The 16756-nt window shown below is 48.6% G+C and overlaps 1 protein-coding gene and 1 long non-coding RNA gene across 5 annotated transcripts; both read left to right on the top strand.

Moving 5' to 3' along the window:
- The first annotated feature begins 247 nt into the window (after window positions 1-247).
- DACT1 (dishevelled binding antagonist of beta catenin 1) lies at window positions 248-10020 on the top strand. 4 transcript variants are annotated; one of them, XM_079309309.1, is made up of 4 exons: window positions 248-684; window positions 3072-3204; window positions 4817-4879; window positions 7359-10020. In XM_079309309.1, the coding sequence occupies exons 1-4, from the start codon at window positions 343-345 to the stop codon at window positions 9086-9088; spliced, it is 2268 nt and encodes a 755-aa protein (XP_079165435.1). In that variant the 5' UTR covers window positions 248-342; the 3' UTR covers window positions 9089-10020. The 4 variants fall into 4 exon arrangements, with proteins under 4 accessions (XP_079165435.1, XP_079165433.1, XP_079165434.1 ...); XM_079309307.1 differs by having other exon boundaries at window positions 7245-10020; XM_079309308.1 differs by having other exon boundaries at window positions 4817-4972.
- Window positions 10021-11102: 1082 nt separating this feature from the next.
- LOC306803657 lies at window positions 11103-15464 on the top strand. The gene is made up of 2 exons (XR_013774655.1): window positions 11103-14285; window positions 14316-15464. It is a non-coding gene; the product is annotated as an uncharacterized lncRNA (long non-coding RNA).
- The last annotated feature ends 1292 nt before the right edge of the window (window positions 15465-16756 follow it).

Here is a 16756-nt window from a genome sequence, read left to right as displayed (position 1 = left end):
GAAGGTCAGCGGTTTGCACTCCCGCATCCCCTTCCTTCCCGCACCCCACAACGGAGGTGAGAGGACGAGAGGAGGAGAAAGATGAGTAGCACAGAGACCACGGGCGTGGAGCCGCGGGCGGGCGGGGAGGAAGGCGGGCGGGAAGGAGGGATGGAGGAGGGATGGAGGAGGGATGGAGGCGGGATGGAGGAGGGCGGTGGGCGGGCGCGGGGCGGTGGCACCGGGCAGGCAGCCGGGCGCCCCGCGGACCATTCGCGAGCGGCGGCAGCGGCGGCGGCAGCGGGGCTCGGCGCGGTGCCCCCGCGGGCAGGGCTGGCAGCGGCGGCCGCCCCCTCCCCGGCGATGAAGGCGAGCCCCGTGGCGAGCCCCCCGGGGCAGGCGGCGGGGGGACCCGCGGGGGCGCCGCGGGAGCCCGATGCGCGCTGGAGGGAGAAGGGCGAAGCGGAGGCGGAGCGGCAGCGCACCCGGGAGCGGCTGGAGGCCACGCTGGCCGGGCTGGGCGAGCTGGAGTACCTGCGGCAGCGGCAGGAGCTGCTGGTGAAGAGCCTCCTGCTGCGGCGGCCGGCGGGAGCGGGGCTCGGGGCGCAGGGCGGCCGCGGAGAGCCGACGGGAGAGGGACCGGCACCGCGCAGCCTGGAGGAGAAGTTCCTGGAGGAGAACATCCTCCTCCTGCGGAGGCAGCTGGTGAGCGGGGGCGGGGGGCGCCGCGGAATGCGAGTGGCGAGAACCGGGGATGCGGGCGGGGAGCGCCGGGGATGCGAAGTGGCGAGAACCGGGGATAGGAGTGGCGAGCATCGGGGATGCGAGTGGCAAATGTCAGGGATGCGGGCGGGGAGGATCGGGGATGCGAGTGGCGAGCGCCGGAGATGCGAGTGGAGAACGCTGGGGATGCGAGTGGCGAGCGCCGGAGATGCGAGTGGAGAACGCTGGGGATGCGAGTGGCGAGAACCGGGGATGCGAGTGGCGAACGCCGGGGATGCGGGCGGGGAGCTCCGAGGATGCGGGCTGGGAGCTCCGGGGATGCTCGCCCGCTCGGTGCCCCCGTGTCGCTGTGACCCGCGGGTCCTGGCCGCGGAGAGGCGGGGAAGGAGCTGGGGAGCCCCTCGGGCAGCGCCCCCGCTGCGCTGTCGGGGCGGGCCGGTGACAGCTCGGAGCCGCACGGGCCGTGCCGGCGCTGTGCCGGTGGCCGCACGGCTCCCGTCGGGTCCCGCAGCCGGTCGGGTCCCACTTCCATTCATGGCAAGAGAGGCGCCGGCGTTGCCATGAATGGAAGTTGGGAGCCAGCTCCGGGTCCCAGCCCCGGGAGGAGGCAGCGGGCGCTCGGGCACCGGCAGCATCGGGCGCCTGAGGAAGGGATGCTTTTGTTGGAGGACGCGCTTTGGAGCTGGTGTGGGAAGAGATGGAGGGCGGCATGAAGCGGCAGATCATTTTTCAATGAAAATAGCGTACAGCTGTGCCTGGCGCTCTTTGTGCGCCGCTCAGCATTTGCTTTCACCCAGGGAGAAGTAGGATTGCGTGATTTATTTCCGTGATTTTTTCATTTCCCCACCCCTCGATTTTCTTCCTTTAAAAAAAAAAAAAAAAAAGATAAAAATAAATTATTTTTTTCTGCTGGGAAGGGGCTGGCTGCCGGCCGAGAACCGTAGTGAAGGACCACGGAATCATTACTCAAAAAAAAAGTCGGGGATTTGTGGTAGCCCTTTAATTTGTGCACTTGACATTGCAGATTGGAACCAGATGCGGTGCTGACTGGGGGAGGGGGCGCTGGTGGCAGTAGGTGGCGCAGCGAAGTCATCCCTTGAACCCATCACCTCCACCAGCCTGGCTGCCAGCCAGCCCTGACTCCCGCAGGAATGGGGGAGAAGGCTTGGGATCACCCTTTTGGCTCTCCAAAGGATGGCCCTAAACGCCAGCACATCTTCCACCGGTGCTTGCCAGTGCTTTTAGCATTGCTCTCCCTTTGCCCCAGGCCAGGCTGGACAGGGCTCTGAGCAGCCTGCTCTAGTGGAAGGTGTCCCTGCCCAAGGCAAGGAGGTTGGAATGAGATGATCTTTAGGGTTCCTTCCAATCCAAACCATTCTATGAATCTGTGATTCTATGACTGGTCCACTCCATGGAAAAGATTATCCTGGATTTAACAGGTTTAGAACTAGTCCATCTATGAGCATCAAAAGTCATTGCAATGAATGTATCAGAGCGTCCCTGGGTGCCAGACAAACGATGCACTCGAAGAAACAAAAGTAGATGAACCTTCCTCCTGCCTCCTCCACTTTCCCCAAAGCCAGAGCAATTAAAGGGTATGAAGCTGAACAGATGATGGATAAGCAACATTATAATACACAGGGGGAAACTGATTGTGTTGACCGTGGGTTAATGAGTGCCTTGCAAAATAATTTCTTATTGCTTATTTTATCATCAAATTACCTTCATAAATAGCCTTAGAATTCATCTCACAGCAATTTCATACAATTATAATGGGAGAAGAGGAAGAATCACTCTTCCTTCCTGCTGCTCTGCAAAACTAATAAAAGGGCCGTGATCCCAGCCCTGGGAATCTTGCTCTCTGGATGGTGGACTCTAAGCTCATAATGTGCAGCAGAACAAGGCAGTCCCCACACCACAGGCACTCGTTGGCAGAGCTGTTTGGTGCCATTGTGTGAGCAGATGTGATCTTTGAGTAACCCCAGTGTGGTGGGGAACGTGCCCTGCTAGGCTGGCACGGCCGTCCTTGCCCGTTCCATGTGCACAGGTCTGGTTTGCCCCTATCACACAATCCAGCTTTGTTCTTCCAGCTGTGGTCAGCACAGCCTGTTGGTCTTCCTGAACTGTGGAACATGCTCCTCATGCAGAACTGGCTGGAACAGGCTGGGATGAAGTGCCTGCATAATTTTTCACTTAAGTATTTATCCAGAGTATCTGTGTAAAATGTCAGGGCTTTGTTCCATTTTTGTATAAAAGAATATCCACAAGGTGTTTCACAAGGCTTAGATAGAGAAGTCTGTTGGTCCTTGGGACCCCTTCACACCTGCCCCACTGAAGGAGCTGATGTTCTTTGTCCTCTTCTTTTGCAGAACTGCTTGAGGAGGAGGGATGCTGGGCTATTAAACCAGCTGCAAGAGCTGGATAAGCAAATAAGTGATCTCCGCCTGGACGTGGAAAAAACGACAGATGAGCACCTGGAGACAGACAGCCGTCCAAGTTCAGGTGAGGGCAGTGCCCAGCAGAATGCAGCCTGCCTTGGGAGCTGGACTTAAACTGGCTGTACATCTTAGTGCTGGAGTTTTCAGTACTGCAGCAGTAAATGTCTACATCTCGTTCACACTCTGATAATGAATTCCTACTAACAGAGTTCCCTCACCACTGGAAAGGCTGCTGCTTGCTTCTTTCAGAGGAGCATTTCAAGCTTAATTAGATTTTTAGTGTTTGGGGCATTTGTTTTTCCAAGGCCACTCCCACATTAGTTCAGAAAGTTCTAATTGTCCTATATATTAGGGAGGAGGATGAAGGAGAAATGGTGAAAAGAAAGCACCACCATCAGGAGGAAGATATCAAAAGTGGTCATACAGCCAGAAAAGAGCACAGAATCAAACAATTCCATCCCCCATATACTGAATTTCATCTCTTTCTAACTGTGTTGAAGCTAGTAAGTGGTATTTAACTATGGGGAGCCTTTCCTAGAGGCCTCTAGACTTTTTCTGAACACGCTAAAAAGTGGAGAATCCTCCAACTTGCAATTGTTAAAACTATTGCTAATTTCTAGTCTGAAACTGACTTGTTCCAGCACTGATATTTTTATATCCTTTTCTCCCCTAAAGAAAGGTCTTTTCTTATACCCAGCTTTTCCTCCTCTTGGAAGTGCCATACACTATATTCCTGGCTTTTATTTGATGAGCTAAACAGGTCAAGTTCTTGAAGTCATTCATTTTAAGGCATTTTTCCAAGCTCCTAAATAGCTCAGTGGCCTCTTTCCAATTTTTTAGCTTTGTTTTAAGCATGCTGGATTCAAGGACTGGGCTCACCATTCCAATGTTTCTTACCAGGGCCATGTAGACTGCTGAAGTCATTTCCCTGCTGCTATTCATTAGCCCCTTTGTACATCCAACAATCTCATTAGCTTTTTTTTGCCATATCATTAAGCTTGATTGAGCTGCTTTTCCACGCTGACTAAGCCCTTTCCAGGATTATTGTTTTCCAGGATGCATCCCCATTCTGTAGGCATGCTCTGCATTCCTTATTCCTAAATGAACAATTTAAATTTTGGTTGTGGTGTGTCATTTTTTCCTTGAGTAATCCTAGTTTACCAGGAAATTAAATTTGATGTGTTTGCACATTATTTACCATTTTTCTTCTTTTCTATCATCCACAAATATTATGTTTATATCCAGAACTTTGGGGAAAGTAATGGATAGCATTGGGCCCAACACTTTTATAGTTAAGTAATAGTTGGAGAGTCTGTCTTGGAAGTATAACACCCTATTAAATGAATGGGCTGCCAAACACAGGCTGGATCCCTGTTGTTAAAATCTGAAAATCCCTGTAAGGGTTAGAACCCCAGCCCTTGTAAAGTTAAAAAAAAATTCCATATGCTAAGATAAATTCTGCTGGTTTAAGTGCTTTACTTTTAAACAGAGTAAATGCATGGCAATAAGGATATTACTAAATTGTTGGCTGTTTTTGGGGTGACTGAATGAAATCCCATAACTACTTGTGTTAGAGTAAGCCAACTCAAACACCAGCTTGACTGCCTTTCTAGGGACACAAATAGTAACTCTGTGTAGACATAACTAATATAAATCCAAACTCTTTATTTTTATAGGGTTTTATGAGCTGAGTGATGGAGCTTCTGGATCGCTTTCCAATTCATCTAACTCTGTCTTCAGTGAGTGTTTATCCAGTTGCCATTCTAGCACTTGCTTTTGCAGCCCTTTGGAGGCAACACTGAATATCTCAGATGGACGCCCTAAATCTGCAGGTATAGTAAAAGCAGGTGGAATACATCACACTCCAGGAGGTGGCTTTGGCTTTGGAAATACTGCCTCAGGAGTACCTGGGTTGGATTAACCCTTCTTCCTTTCATGTGCTATATTATGCTCTGAAAAGATGCCAGTGCCTCTCAGGTACATGGGTCACAAGGCAGGACTGTTTGCCCTCCACTAGTCCAGCTTTGCACATGAATGTGTCACTCTAAACACACGAAAATGGCATGTGAAGCTCTGACAGCTGCTCTACCCAGCAGAGGGCAGTGGTACCTGTACACAGAAACACGTCAGTCAGCTGATTTCTCTTTCTTTAGAGAGGGTTTTAGTGATTAGCAGTAATTAATGATAGCTCTTAGCCATGTCAGCATTAAAGTCACAGAGTAAGGAGCTAGCTGAAGGTTTTACGGGGTCAGGGCTCATGTTTTTAGCAGTCATTTTGTCAATTTTGTTGGTCCTCAACCCCTGGGTGAGCATGGTGAGGTGTGTCCTGCATTTCTATAGTACAGACAAACAGACATCATGAACAGGCCAGAAACATTTTGTCTCTTTGGCAGAGAGCTGTGAACTTTCTTTGGACACCAGTCTGAAGATGCAAGCCTTGATTTGTGGGATGGTTCAATAGGAACCTGTTCCTCTGTTCTCCAGAAAAGACTTCAATAGAACTGTTGTCATCAAGTGTTATTGACTGCAGACATTTTCAAAAGCTTTAGCTCATTCTGGATTGGGGAGGATGATTCCAACCTCAGTATTTCCAATTTGCATTCTGCTCTTTAAGGTTAACTTATAGTGATTTGTTGTGAATCAAGGACAATAATTAGTCATCTTCTATTTCTAAACTGGGAAAATGCAGCCTGGGATGCATTCATTCTGAGATGCTGACAAGTCCTCTTAAGTTTTCCTATGAGCAGTTCGAGGTAATTTAATGCTCCCTGTTGTAAAGTGACCTTCATGGGCCATACATTAAAAAAACCCCAAAAACACACAAGTAATTCCAGCTGATTGCACTGCTGTTTTTTATGTATACACCACGAAAACCTGAATTTCTACTTCTCATCATTCATATAGTCTCACTTTCAGGGATGAAATATCACAAACTGACAAATTTCAAAAATGTCTTTTTGTCAACATTCCATGAAGCCAATAGTTTAGGAAATGTAGGAAAGCTGAGAGGTGATCTGGAGGAAGTTTATCCTCTTAACTTCCCTGTTCTTCCTCTCCTGCTCACACAGGAACATCACTCTATCAGCAAATTTCATCAATGCCCATGAGACCTCTTTGAAATAAGCCTTAGATAAGTGATGAACACTGAGCATTCCAAGTGGAGTACCCTGGCTGAAGTTTCCAGCCCCAGGGCAGAAAACAGGACTGGCAGAGGATCATTTAGATTGTACCCCTGCCCAAGAAGACAAGGGCAACTTAAGCTTAAAAAAAAATAATAATCTTAGGTATTTGTGTGGAAGCCCTTCTCTTAAGGCTGCTTACCTCTCCAGTAAGCTCCTTAGCCATTAAATGTGACTCATGCATCTTGAAATGCACTGGATTTCTCTGGCAGAACTCTTTGCAGAGCCAAGGCTAGGATGTCAGCTGGATTGACCTGCACTCCTTGTACTTGTGTGAAAGCATGAGCCTGTTTCCCATTCTTTAACCCCTTATCACTCAAAAGGAACATCTGTTATTTCTATTAGCATTGCTATAAATATTATGATAATAATAGTACTAAGAATAATAAAAACTACAATAAAATTAAGTCTGGATTTTTTTCCTGACCTGAGACATTCTTGAAAGAACCCAGAAGTGAAATTTGTCAATAAGCAGCAAGAATTAATTGTTCTCTTGTCTATATTTTTATGTTTCTCTTTGGATTTAGCGTTCATATGTACTGAGGCATGCAGAGAGTTTCACAGGTGACTGTGTAACATATAAGAGACCCTTGGAGACTTCTGGGTGGCTTGAAAGAAAGATAGGAATATCTTAACAACCTGGGCTCAGGTTTGAAACCAATGTACATATTCTCATTAGGGCTGTGATTTTTATTGTTTTAGCCATGTAGTAAATCCCACATAGGTGCAGTGACAGGGAAACCCACAGAAGGATAGTGCTGCTTTTTATATTGCTTGAACAGCACCCATGGTTGCAAAATTGCTGCTGCAGTAGTTAAAGCTTTGCGTTGTGTGCGTAGATGGACCGGCGTCCTTGGCAGCACATTAAAAACGTAGCACAGCTGTCCCTGGCAGGCTCTCTAAACTCTTCTAAAATGCCTTTCAGATCTCATAGGCTGGATGGACTATAATAAGGAAGGCCAGCATGAGGAGCAGACCGCAGGCTCTGTCTGTCGCTCTTTGTCCACACCGCACTCAAACTCCCTCGATGTCGTTGCAGATGTTCATCCCAAGTACCAGTGCGACCTGGTGTCTAAAAACGGGAACGACATCTACCGCTACCCCAGCCCGCTGCACGCCGTGGCTGTGCAGAGCCCCATGTTCCTTCTCCCCGTGACTGAGAACCCCCAGCGAGAGGAGGAGAGGCTGGCTTGCGATATGAGCGACGTTTGCACCCCATCGGAAACGGACTCGGGACAATGCGCCAACGCCTTCCCCCCGCAGAGCTCCTGGCCGGCTCCCTGCCCTTCCACCAGCAAGAGGATAGACAGCTACATCTTAAGCCTGGTTCAGAAAAAGACTCACGCAGTAAGGACTAACAAACCCCGGACGAGTCTCAACGCCGATGCCACCAAAGGCATCTTGAGGCACGGGAGCATGTGCGTCCGGCAGCCGGCAGCAATGGTGGCCCACGGCAACGTGGTGAACCTGAAGAGCTCCAAGCCGTGTGTGCCTCCCGGTGGGGCCCCCGCTGCCGAGCACACAGCTCCGTCCCCATTAAAGCAGAGGCCGAGGGAGCCGGCTGGGGAGCAGCTGGAGGGTAGGAAGGCCCCTTTGCCAGCAGCTTTCCCACCCGGCACAACGGCGGAACTGCAGAGCAAGCACTTGCCACGGGGCGTCAAAGCGGCGCCGCCGGAGCTGGGCCGCAGCGCCACGGCCGGGGATGTCCCCAAGGAGAACGGCCAGCTCTTTGCTGCGCCTCCCAAAGACACCCCGGCGAAGGCGGTGGTGCTGCAGCCAGAGAGCAGGGCCAGCCAGCCTCCCAAAAAGATCCTGTTGAAGAGCAGCTTGCAGGCGGCTCGCTCCTCGTCGCCGGCTGTGGAGGAGAGGCCCGCGCTGGATTTCAAAAGCGAGGGCTCTTCCTCGCAGAGCCTGGATGACGGGCTGCTGGTGAACGCCCAGTACATCCCGGCCCAGCAGCAAAGCATGAAGCTTCACAAAGGCACCCGGAACGTCAAGATTTTGAAAAGCTCCGCCTTGAAACACAGGTCCCACCTCGCCAACGGGGTGGAAAACAGCTCGCAGGCCTTGCGGGAGAAAGCCAAAGTGGTGGGCAAGAAGTGCCGCTTTCCCGAGGAATTGGATACAAATAAGAAACTGAAAAAGGCCTCGTCGCGGGGGAAGAGAGGCGGCGGCCTGCCGCTGGAGCCCGGCCTCCCGGGCCGGCAGCCCGGCCTGCACAGGGCCGCCCTGCGCTCCCACGGCCGCGACGTCGTGGTGGCCAAGCCCAAGCACAAGCGCGCCGACTACCGCCGCTGGAAATCCTCGGCAGAGATCTCCTACGAGGAGGCCCTGCGGAGGGCCAGGAGGAACCGGCGCGAGGCCGTGGGCGTCTACTCGCAGGTGCCCCTGCCCTACGTCAGCCCCTACGCCTACGTGGCCAGCGACTCGGAGTACTCGGCCGAGTGCGAGTCCTTGTTCCACTCCACCGTGGTGGACACGAGCGAGGACGAGCAGAGCAACTACACCACGAACTGCTTTGGAGACAGCGAGTCAAGCCTGAGCGAGGTGGAGTTTGTAGGGGAGAGCACGACCACCAGCGACTCTGATGAGAGCGGGGGCCTGATTTGGTCCCAGTTTGTGCAGACGCTGCCCATCCAAACGGTGACGGCGCCGGAGCTGCATGAAAATGCGGCCAAGGCCTTTGTCAAAATCAAAGCATCCCATAACCTCAAGAAGAAGATCCTCCGCTTTCGGTCAGGCTCCCTGAAGCTCATGACGACCGTCTAGTGAGGTGACTTGGTGGAATGTATCTGCTTCTGCTTTCGGAAGCAAGGTGCTTTTTTTTGTTTGTTTGTTTGTTTTTGTACATATTTCCACAGATTTTTTTGTTGTTTTTTTTTAAATACAAATATTTAAAACTTAAGGTAAATTATGTCACTTGTCTTCAGAACTTGGGTGGATACTAGTGCCTTTTATGTGGAAATAAAAGACCGTTACACTTGTTTAAAAAAAAAAACCCAACAACACAACACTGCCATTTCAGTGGTGAACAGCCTCCAGCACGTGGTGTCAGAAGGCTTTGAGAGCAGGCTAAAATGTTTCTGGGAATGGATCTTCCTTGCCTAGTTTTTCCAGTTCTGGGTACAGGATATGGACAGCTTAAGGTCATACATCTTTAGGGAATAAAGGGAAGGGAGTGAGGGTGGTTCTTCATATTTTTGCTTGTCCCTTTCTGCTGCTGCTGTTGCCACATCTTGAACTTTTTCCTTCTGGTACTCTGGTCTCTTTTTTTTTCTTTTCTTGTTGATTCTCTTCTTGAAACTCACTCCTGTCCTCCCCCAGCCTTCCCCCGCCAGGAAAGGGCTCCTGTTCAATCTGTCTCCAAGGTTAAGCTGCCTTCCCTGGAGTGCACTCTGCTCTGATCTCCTGGGAGTCCCACTGCAGACAGCCGTGGTGTCCAGAGTAAACTGCAGCTGGAACAGCTGAGCAAGGCTTAGTAACTTCATTATATTGTGTAAAACTGCTTTTGAAAAAGAAAAAAAAAAACCCATATGCATGTCACGTGCATGAGTATCAGTAGTTTTAATATTCCTGTTGATGTCCAATTTACTGTACATCATCAATGGCTGTTTTTATATATATATATATCATTGTGTAAATTAATATAACACATCATATGCTGTAATAAACAGTCTGTTTTAATACTTTTTAAAGTTTGTTACGTTGGTGCAGACCCTGTCAGTGCATTTATATTGGTGTTGTCACCATTTAGAAGTCTCCTGATGTGACCTGTTAACATTCCTTGCATTTAGCCATGCAGGAAATGGGGCAAGTTGAAAATGCTGCTGTGGATGTGACTTGTGCTTTGTGGGAATTGGCTTGTCACAGCTCCTCTTGTTCTTCTAATAGCTTGCATTTTTCCAAGGGCAAGGTGGGATTTAGGAGCTCAGAGGTTGTTGCTGATGGGCAGCTCACATTTCAGAGCAGATGGAAGTATAATATTAATCCTGCTCTCTGTCTGGGTGCTTGCAGACTTTGGTTGGTACAACATGGGGGCAGATGGTTGGTTTCTGTAACCAAATCGATCTGTGGGACACAACAGGTGTCCCCATGGAATGTCCAGTAAGTGAATCCCCAAGAGCTGTGTGCTCTGGGAGCTGGGCTGGGTGGAGGAGAGCACAGGCTGCCTGTCCATGGTGCCCTCTGCAGCTTTGGCTGTTGGCTCTGTTACAGCCCTAGCAGGGTCATGGAAGGTGACAACTGGGTCACCCACTGGTCTCTGTCTCAGGTTCTTCCCATGGGACTGGAGGGGAGGCTGGCAGCAGAGGAGAAAGGAGCCCTCCATAGGCAGCACTGCTTCCATTCACAGCAGAAGCTTTGGAGCTGCCTGGTGGGAAGGTTGGAGGTTTTGGGCAGGTTGAGCTGGTTTCTGCAGGTTCATCTGCTTTGGCATCCACCAAGCAGTGGACAAACAACTGGAGTGGGTGCTGTGGCTGGTGTGGATTTCAGGAATGTGTGTGCAGCCTGTCCATTCCATAGCCAGGTCTGAGCTGACCTTTCCTTTGTGGTTCCTCTGTGTCCTTTCTTTCACCCACCTGAAAGGCACAGCATTTCCCCCCCCCCCCCCAGGTTTCCTTGCATCACAAATGTAGGAAGTAAAGATCCACTCAGAATTAAACATCTCAGGGAGCAGCCTCTGAGACAGTGGGAACACTTATTCCTAAGAGGCACATTTATTTTTTAATCTGCAGTGTAGTAAATCCCTATTTATAATGTCTCATATTCTTTTCCTGAATTTTTTGTTTGTTTTTTAGGGTTTTTTTGTTTGTTTTTTGTTTTGTTTTGTTTTGTTTTGTTTTTTATAAGGAGTGGAAAATCAGTTTTTGTAAAGGTTCTGCAGTACCTCACCAGACCGTAGATTCAGTGACCCAGAAAGTCCTTGCACTTCCACCTCCCATGAAACAGCAAAAGCTGTAACTCCCCTTATCTGCTTACAACTCTCCTATTACTTTACACATGGAAAGGCAGCTTATATGTATATATATGTATAAAAAAATTATATATTGATTTAGAATAATTCATCCATAAATTGCTGGACAAAGGCTGCCACTACAGAGAGGGGAGAGGACTAATGTTTGCTGTTAAATATGGCATTACTGAAGCTAAGCAACAGCTTAAAGCCATCCCATTAATAACTGATGGGTGTTACATCAAACAAAGGGAATGTCTTGTTGGAAGCTGGTAGTTTCTTTCCTAGAATATCTCTTAATCATGCCACATAATCTCTCTTTGAGTGAGAAAAACGTGCAAATCCCTGTAAATCTCCTCAAAGGTGTAGAAGAGCAGCAGAGAGGATCCTGAGCCGTGCACTGTCTCTGGCTGGAAAGGAGCTGCTGGTGGAAAGACAAACCAACGCCCAGTGGCATTGGGATCATGAGTTTTTAATTGCAGTGCTATAGCAGATTGCCTTGTATGGGGTGAGGCAGGCTGGTTTTCAAAAGTGAGCTGCTGAATGGTTTCTTTTCAGATAATTGAGTAAAAAAAAGAAAATAAAATAACCGCCTAAATATCGCTAAGACTGCATCAGCTGCAGCCACTGTATTCTGCAGTTCTCCTGTTGAATAGCTTAATACCAGACTTGGAAATGGGCTGATGGTATCTCCCTCTTAATTGCATCCCAGTCTTTTCAGTTTGGGGAAGGAATTTTCCTTTTCTTACATGATTTAGGTAAGCATCCAGAATCCTTTAAACAGGCCTAGTTTTTCCTATCGACACCCAACCCCCTCCTTTTTTCTTTTTTTTTTTTTTTTTTTTTTTTTTTTTTTTTTTTTTTTTAATAACAGATCTTAATAATGCTGGAAAAGTACTTGATATGGTCTCAATACACAACACACATTCTCATCTCTGGTTCTGATTTAGGAAACACATCTGAGTGAGTGAGTTTTTGCAACGTTAGGTTGAAAAACATCTGCTGATCTTGGAGCCCAGTTGAATATCTGGCACTTCTTTAAGCTACCTGGCTTTCCAGCTTCACAGCTTGCCAGTGTATTTTTCATAATGTTCACTTTTTAATTATCCCCAGTGTTTATGGTTGTCTTTGGAAGTCTGAAGCAGGAACATTCATTGCACTGGGAGCTGTTTCAAGGTGGGGGTAGGTGGCAGAGGGGAGTTTTGGGAGTAGGTATCCCTGTGCTCCTCATGTGCAGGAAAGTAGAGGATCATAAAGCAACAGGAGCAGAGCCCTTTGATCTGGATTCCTTGTGGCTCACACAGTGCAGTGTTTCTGCACACCTCTGGAATGCCAGCACTCCCACTGAGGGCATCAGCACCACACACAAGAGAGGATGAGTGTGTCACTGGGCTGTCTGCCTGCCAGCAGCCTTTCTGGGTCTGTCCTCTGCTCCCTCACCCCAGCCACCAGCTGTGGCAGCAAATAAAGAATCAAGCTGTGTCTGGTGTGTATGGGGTCAGGGAAAGGCTCTGGCTTGGTGCCCAGACGTCCCAACTGCGTGGGGCCCCTGCTGTGGAACTCCTGCTTGTCCTGGGAAATCCAATGTGTGTGTGGAGCAAGGGCTCAGACAGCTGGGTCTGAGGGAAAGGAGGAGTGGAGAGTCCCATAAATAGAGTGATCTGGTCCTGGTTCAGCTGCATTTCCAGAAGGGGTGGGCAGAGGAGGTGTTTCAGCTAGCACCTTGCTCAGTAAGTTAGACTGGGCTGAATGGAGTCTTCCCAGGGACTCTGCCTTGTTTCTTCACTTTGAATATCAAGACCATTCTTGGCACTCCCAGTTCCTGAGGTGTTTAAACCATCTGACCAAGTCCTGTAGGCACTGGGGACAAGAGCTTTCATTCCCCAGCTCTGGGTTTGGCCCCACAGCACAGCCCCTGCTTGCAGAGAGCCCTGTAGGTGCCAGTTCTTTGCAGCTTTCCTGCTCCTGGGGCTTCAGCAGCGACCTGTCCATCCCTTACAAGTTTTCTACTTTCCTCATGGCTTGGGGTCCGTGCTGGATAAGGACTGAAACCAGATTCTCCACATTAGTCCTGTGCCTTCAGTAATCCCAAGTCTGTTTGTTGGCTCAGAGGAAGGTCAGGCACTCCTCAGGGGACAGCCAGCAAAGCCATCCCACCCCTTCCTGTCACAAAGGGCAGCACAGGTTTGATGAGCAGGGACGGCCACTGCTGGGCATGGCTTTCCCCAGGCACATGATCTTTCTTACAAGAGAGAATAAGGACATTTTTGGGGAAGCAGAAACAGCCAAATTTTTAATAGCTAACTTCAGAGTATGTACCTTTGGAGTAGCCAACGAAAATAAATATGACTGAGCAGCTAATACAAAAAACTGAACCATTCTCAGCTTAACATTCCAGATGGAGAACGGTGGTGAGAAAAAATTGATGCTGGAGCATGTCCAGAGAAAGGCAATGCAATGGATGAAAAGGCTGGGCTAGAGCAGAAGTCTTGAGAGAAGTGGCTGAGGGGGGTGGGACCCTCAGCTTGGAGAAAGGGAGGCTTAGGGGAGACCTCATCACCCTCTACAACTCCCTGAAAGCAGGGTGGAGCCAGCTGGGAATCAGTCTCTTCTCCCAATTAACAAGCAATAGGACACGAGAAAATGGCCTCAAGTTGCACCAGGGGAGGTTTAGATTGGATATTAGGAGAAAATTCTTCACTGAAGGGATGTTCAGGCACTGGAACAAGCACTCCAGGGAAGTGGTGGAGTCACCATCCCTGGAAGTGTTCAAAAAATGTGGCACTTGAGGACTTGGTTTAGTGGTGAACAAGATGGTGCTTGGGTTAGGAGCTGGACTTGATCTTAGAAGTCTTTTCCAGCCTTAACTGTTCTATGATTCTGTGAGTTGCTTTGGGGTTTAAAATGCTCACAGTTCTGGAGTGAGGGGAGATACATGAAAACCATTAAAAGGGATACTAGAAAGTGCTTTTTTTTTTTTTTTACACAGCAGGGAATTTGTTTCTGCTGGAAATAGTGAGATGGATGTAACATCAGCAAGTTCAGAGGGAAAGAGAAGGTGGGGATGGATGTGCTCTACCAATGATTGTGGATGCCAGGAAGAGAGTGAGGTGCAAACAGTGGCCAGGCTTGTGTGCTCTTCCTCAAAACTGTCTTTTCCTGCAGCTGCTGAAGCACCATTAGCTGGGGAGATGCACCATCCTGCTGACCCAGCAGACCATTTCCTGTGTTACTCTGATCTTGAAGTAACTGATAGGTGTTGTCTATGCAATTGAATTTTCCTCACTCTAATATTTGTTAGTCTTTTGCCCTCCCAACTTCTGCTGAAGGCAAGTTTTGCATTTCTTTGCCAAGAAGTTCATTTTCCACTCTTGGCTGGTGGTGACATGCATTTATCCAGACTATGGGTACATGGTTTTGGTCACTCTTGTCCTCTGGCACAATAAATTCATCCATGCTTTCAGGCAGGCACTCTAAATCCTCTGTTATGGTGAACATCATCCCCTGCACCACAGCTACAGCAATGGACACAATCCATGTGTGTTCCTCATGACTTCTATCCATAAATTAATCTGCCCTGGGAGTCACTGCTGGGCAGCAGTTTTACACCCTGCAGCTGCTTATAAACTGCAGGAAAAGCTGGTGACCTACAAACCTAATGAACCATCCTAGAGCCAGAGTGCCTCCACTGCTCTTTGCCTTGGGAATTTGCTGTCCTTGGGGAGTTTTTCTCTCCACCTGACTCTGTCTCCACTTGTGCCTTGGTTTGGAGCAAGTCTGGAAGTGCATCCCATAGTCATCTCCACTTGATCAGAGTTGATTTGGGCAGCAGAGCAGTTTTGGAGAATGCTGATAGGAGACTGACCCAGGGGCTGGGCAAATGTGCTTCCCCTTGAGCAGGGATCTGGGGATCTGACCCAGTGATGGCTGCCTGGAATAGCTTCCAGTCAAAAAAAAGAGCAAGTTTGGTCCAAATGATATTGAGGACCAAACTAAGTCTAGGCTGAAGCAAACACTTGAACATTGTATTTTATGGGGACCTCAGTTTGTGGGGACCTGAGTTTGGATCTGCTCCTTTCGTTCCTTTCATGCTGTGTGACTTGTTGATGTAAACAGAGCCTCCCTCTCAATTAATGGCCTTTGTTTCCATGCTGTATTCCTTTAAGATCAATAAAGTGTATTAACATTAACAACTTCATTTCACTGAAATTTAACTTGGTCTCTGACCTTGTGATGGGGTTCATGCCATCAGGCTTGGGAAGTAAATTGCTTTATCCCCCCCTTAAACAGGTCAAGTCTTCTGTGGTTAAGGGACAGGAAGCTGGAAAATTTGCAACCTGTTGAAAAATGTGTTCCCTGTGTCTCCTTATGAGATTCATGCTCTCAAAAATGAGATTTTCACAAAGAGGGGAGGTATAAAGTACAGTAGGAGAAGGACCTAATCAATCTCAATCTCTGAAGTGCCCGTGCAATAAGTGTTTAAGCATGTGATTAAGGCTATTCTTACCCAGTGAAGCATTTCAGCACACGCTTTGGGGTGAATTAACATGTGCTCAGGAATGCTGGATCAAGGTCAGTAAGCTTTCCAAGAGTCCCATGCTTGCTTGTACAAACTGTCCCAATGACTTCTTTGGCTCATGTTGGAAGGAACTCCCTGCTCTTCCTTAAAAGCCAGACTCTGTATGGTGAAACTGAATTAAAACTTAATTTGAACTAGGGAGAAGCAGTACCTTGATTTAAGTAGCAATAGCAATGAGAGCTTTTAAAGGAAGAAATTAATTTTGTTGTATTTGAGGATACAGAGCTAAAGCCACTTCAATTATATGAGTAAGTGTGCTATGTGCTCTGTATCAATTGCAGGACTTTGTGGAAACCCTGGGGATGGCACTTGGGAAGTGACAGAACAACCCTTTCTGCATCTGCTCCCTCCCCTTGGATGCCCAGGGAGAGCTGGGCAAATGAGGCAGGCACAAACACCAAATGTGCATGTCTGGAGCACCACTCATTCATCTCTCTGCCTAATCCAACTTTAATCCCAGTTTCAGGCAGTGAGATTAGCAAAACAGCAGGGTCACAGGGCTAGAGAACAGAACTAGAGAGCAGAGAGGGTAATTTTGCCTGGCTTCAAAGGAAAGATGCAGTTTAACTGAGCAAGCAGTGGAGGCAAGGGAATGGTCAGAGGTTTGCCTTCCCTTCCCAGACACATTATTTACAATGGGTTGGTTTCCTTTGGAAGGGCCCTGTGTAAAAGGAGATGTTCCCAGCATTTCTGAGGGTCAGACCTGTATCACATCACAGTTTTCTTTCCTGGACTCTTGACTGGCACGATTTCCTGAAGTTGCTCTTCTCTTGGGAAGGTGAACTCAGGAAAGAGTAGGTGTTTGCTAAAAATCCAGAGTCTTGGAGAGCAGGATCGTGGTGATGGGCTCCTCATTCTAGACATAAGGTCAGTCCTGAGTGCTGCATCATTCTCTGCATCTCCCAGT

This window comes from Erithacus rubecula (genome assembly GCF_903797595.1).
Source record: "Erithacus rubecula genome assembly, chromosome: 6".
Lineage (NCBI taxonomy): Eukaryota > Metazoa > Chordata > Aves > Passeriformes > Muscicapidae > Erithacus > Erithacus rubecula.
Note: the sequence above shows the minus strand (reverse complement) of the source record. Positions and strands in the feature narration are given on the sequence as shown.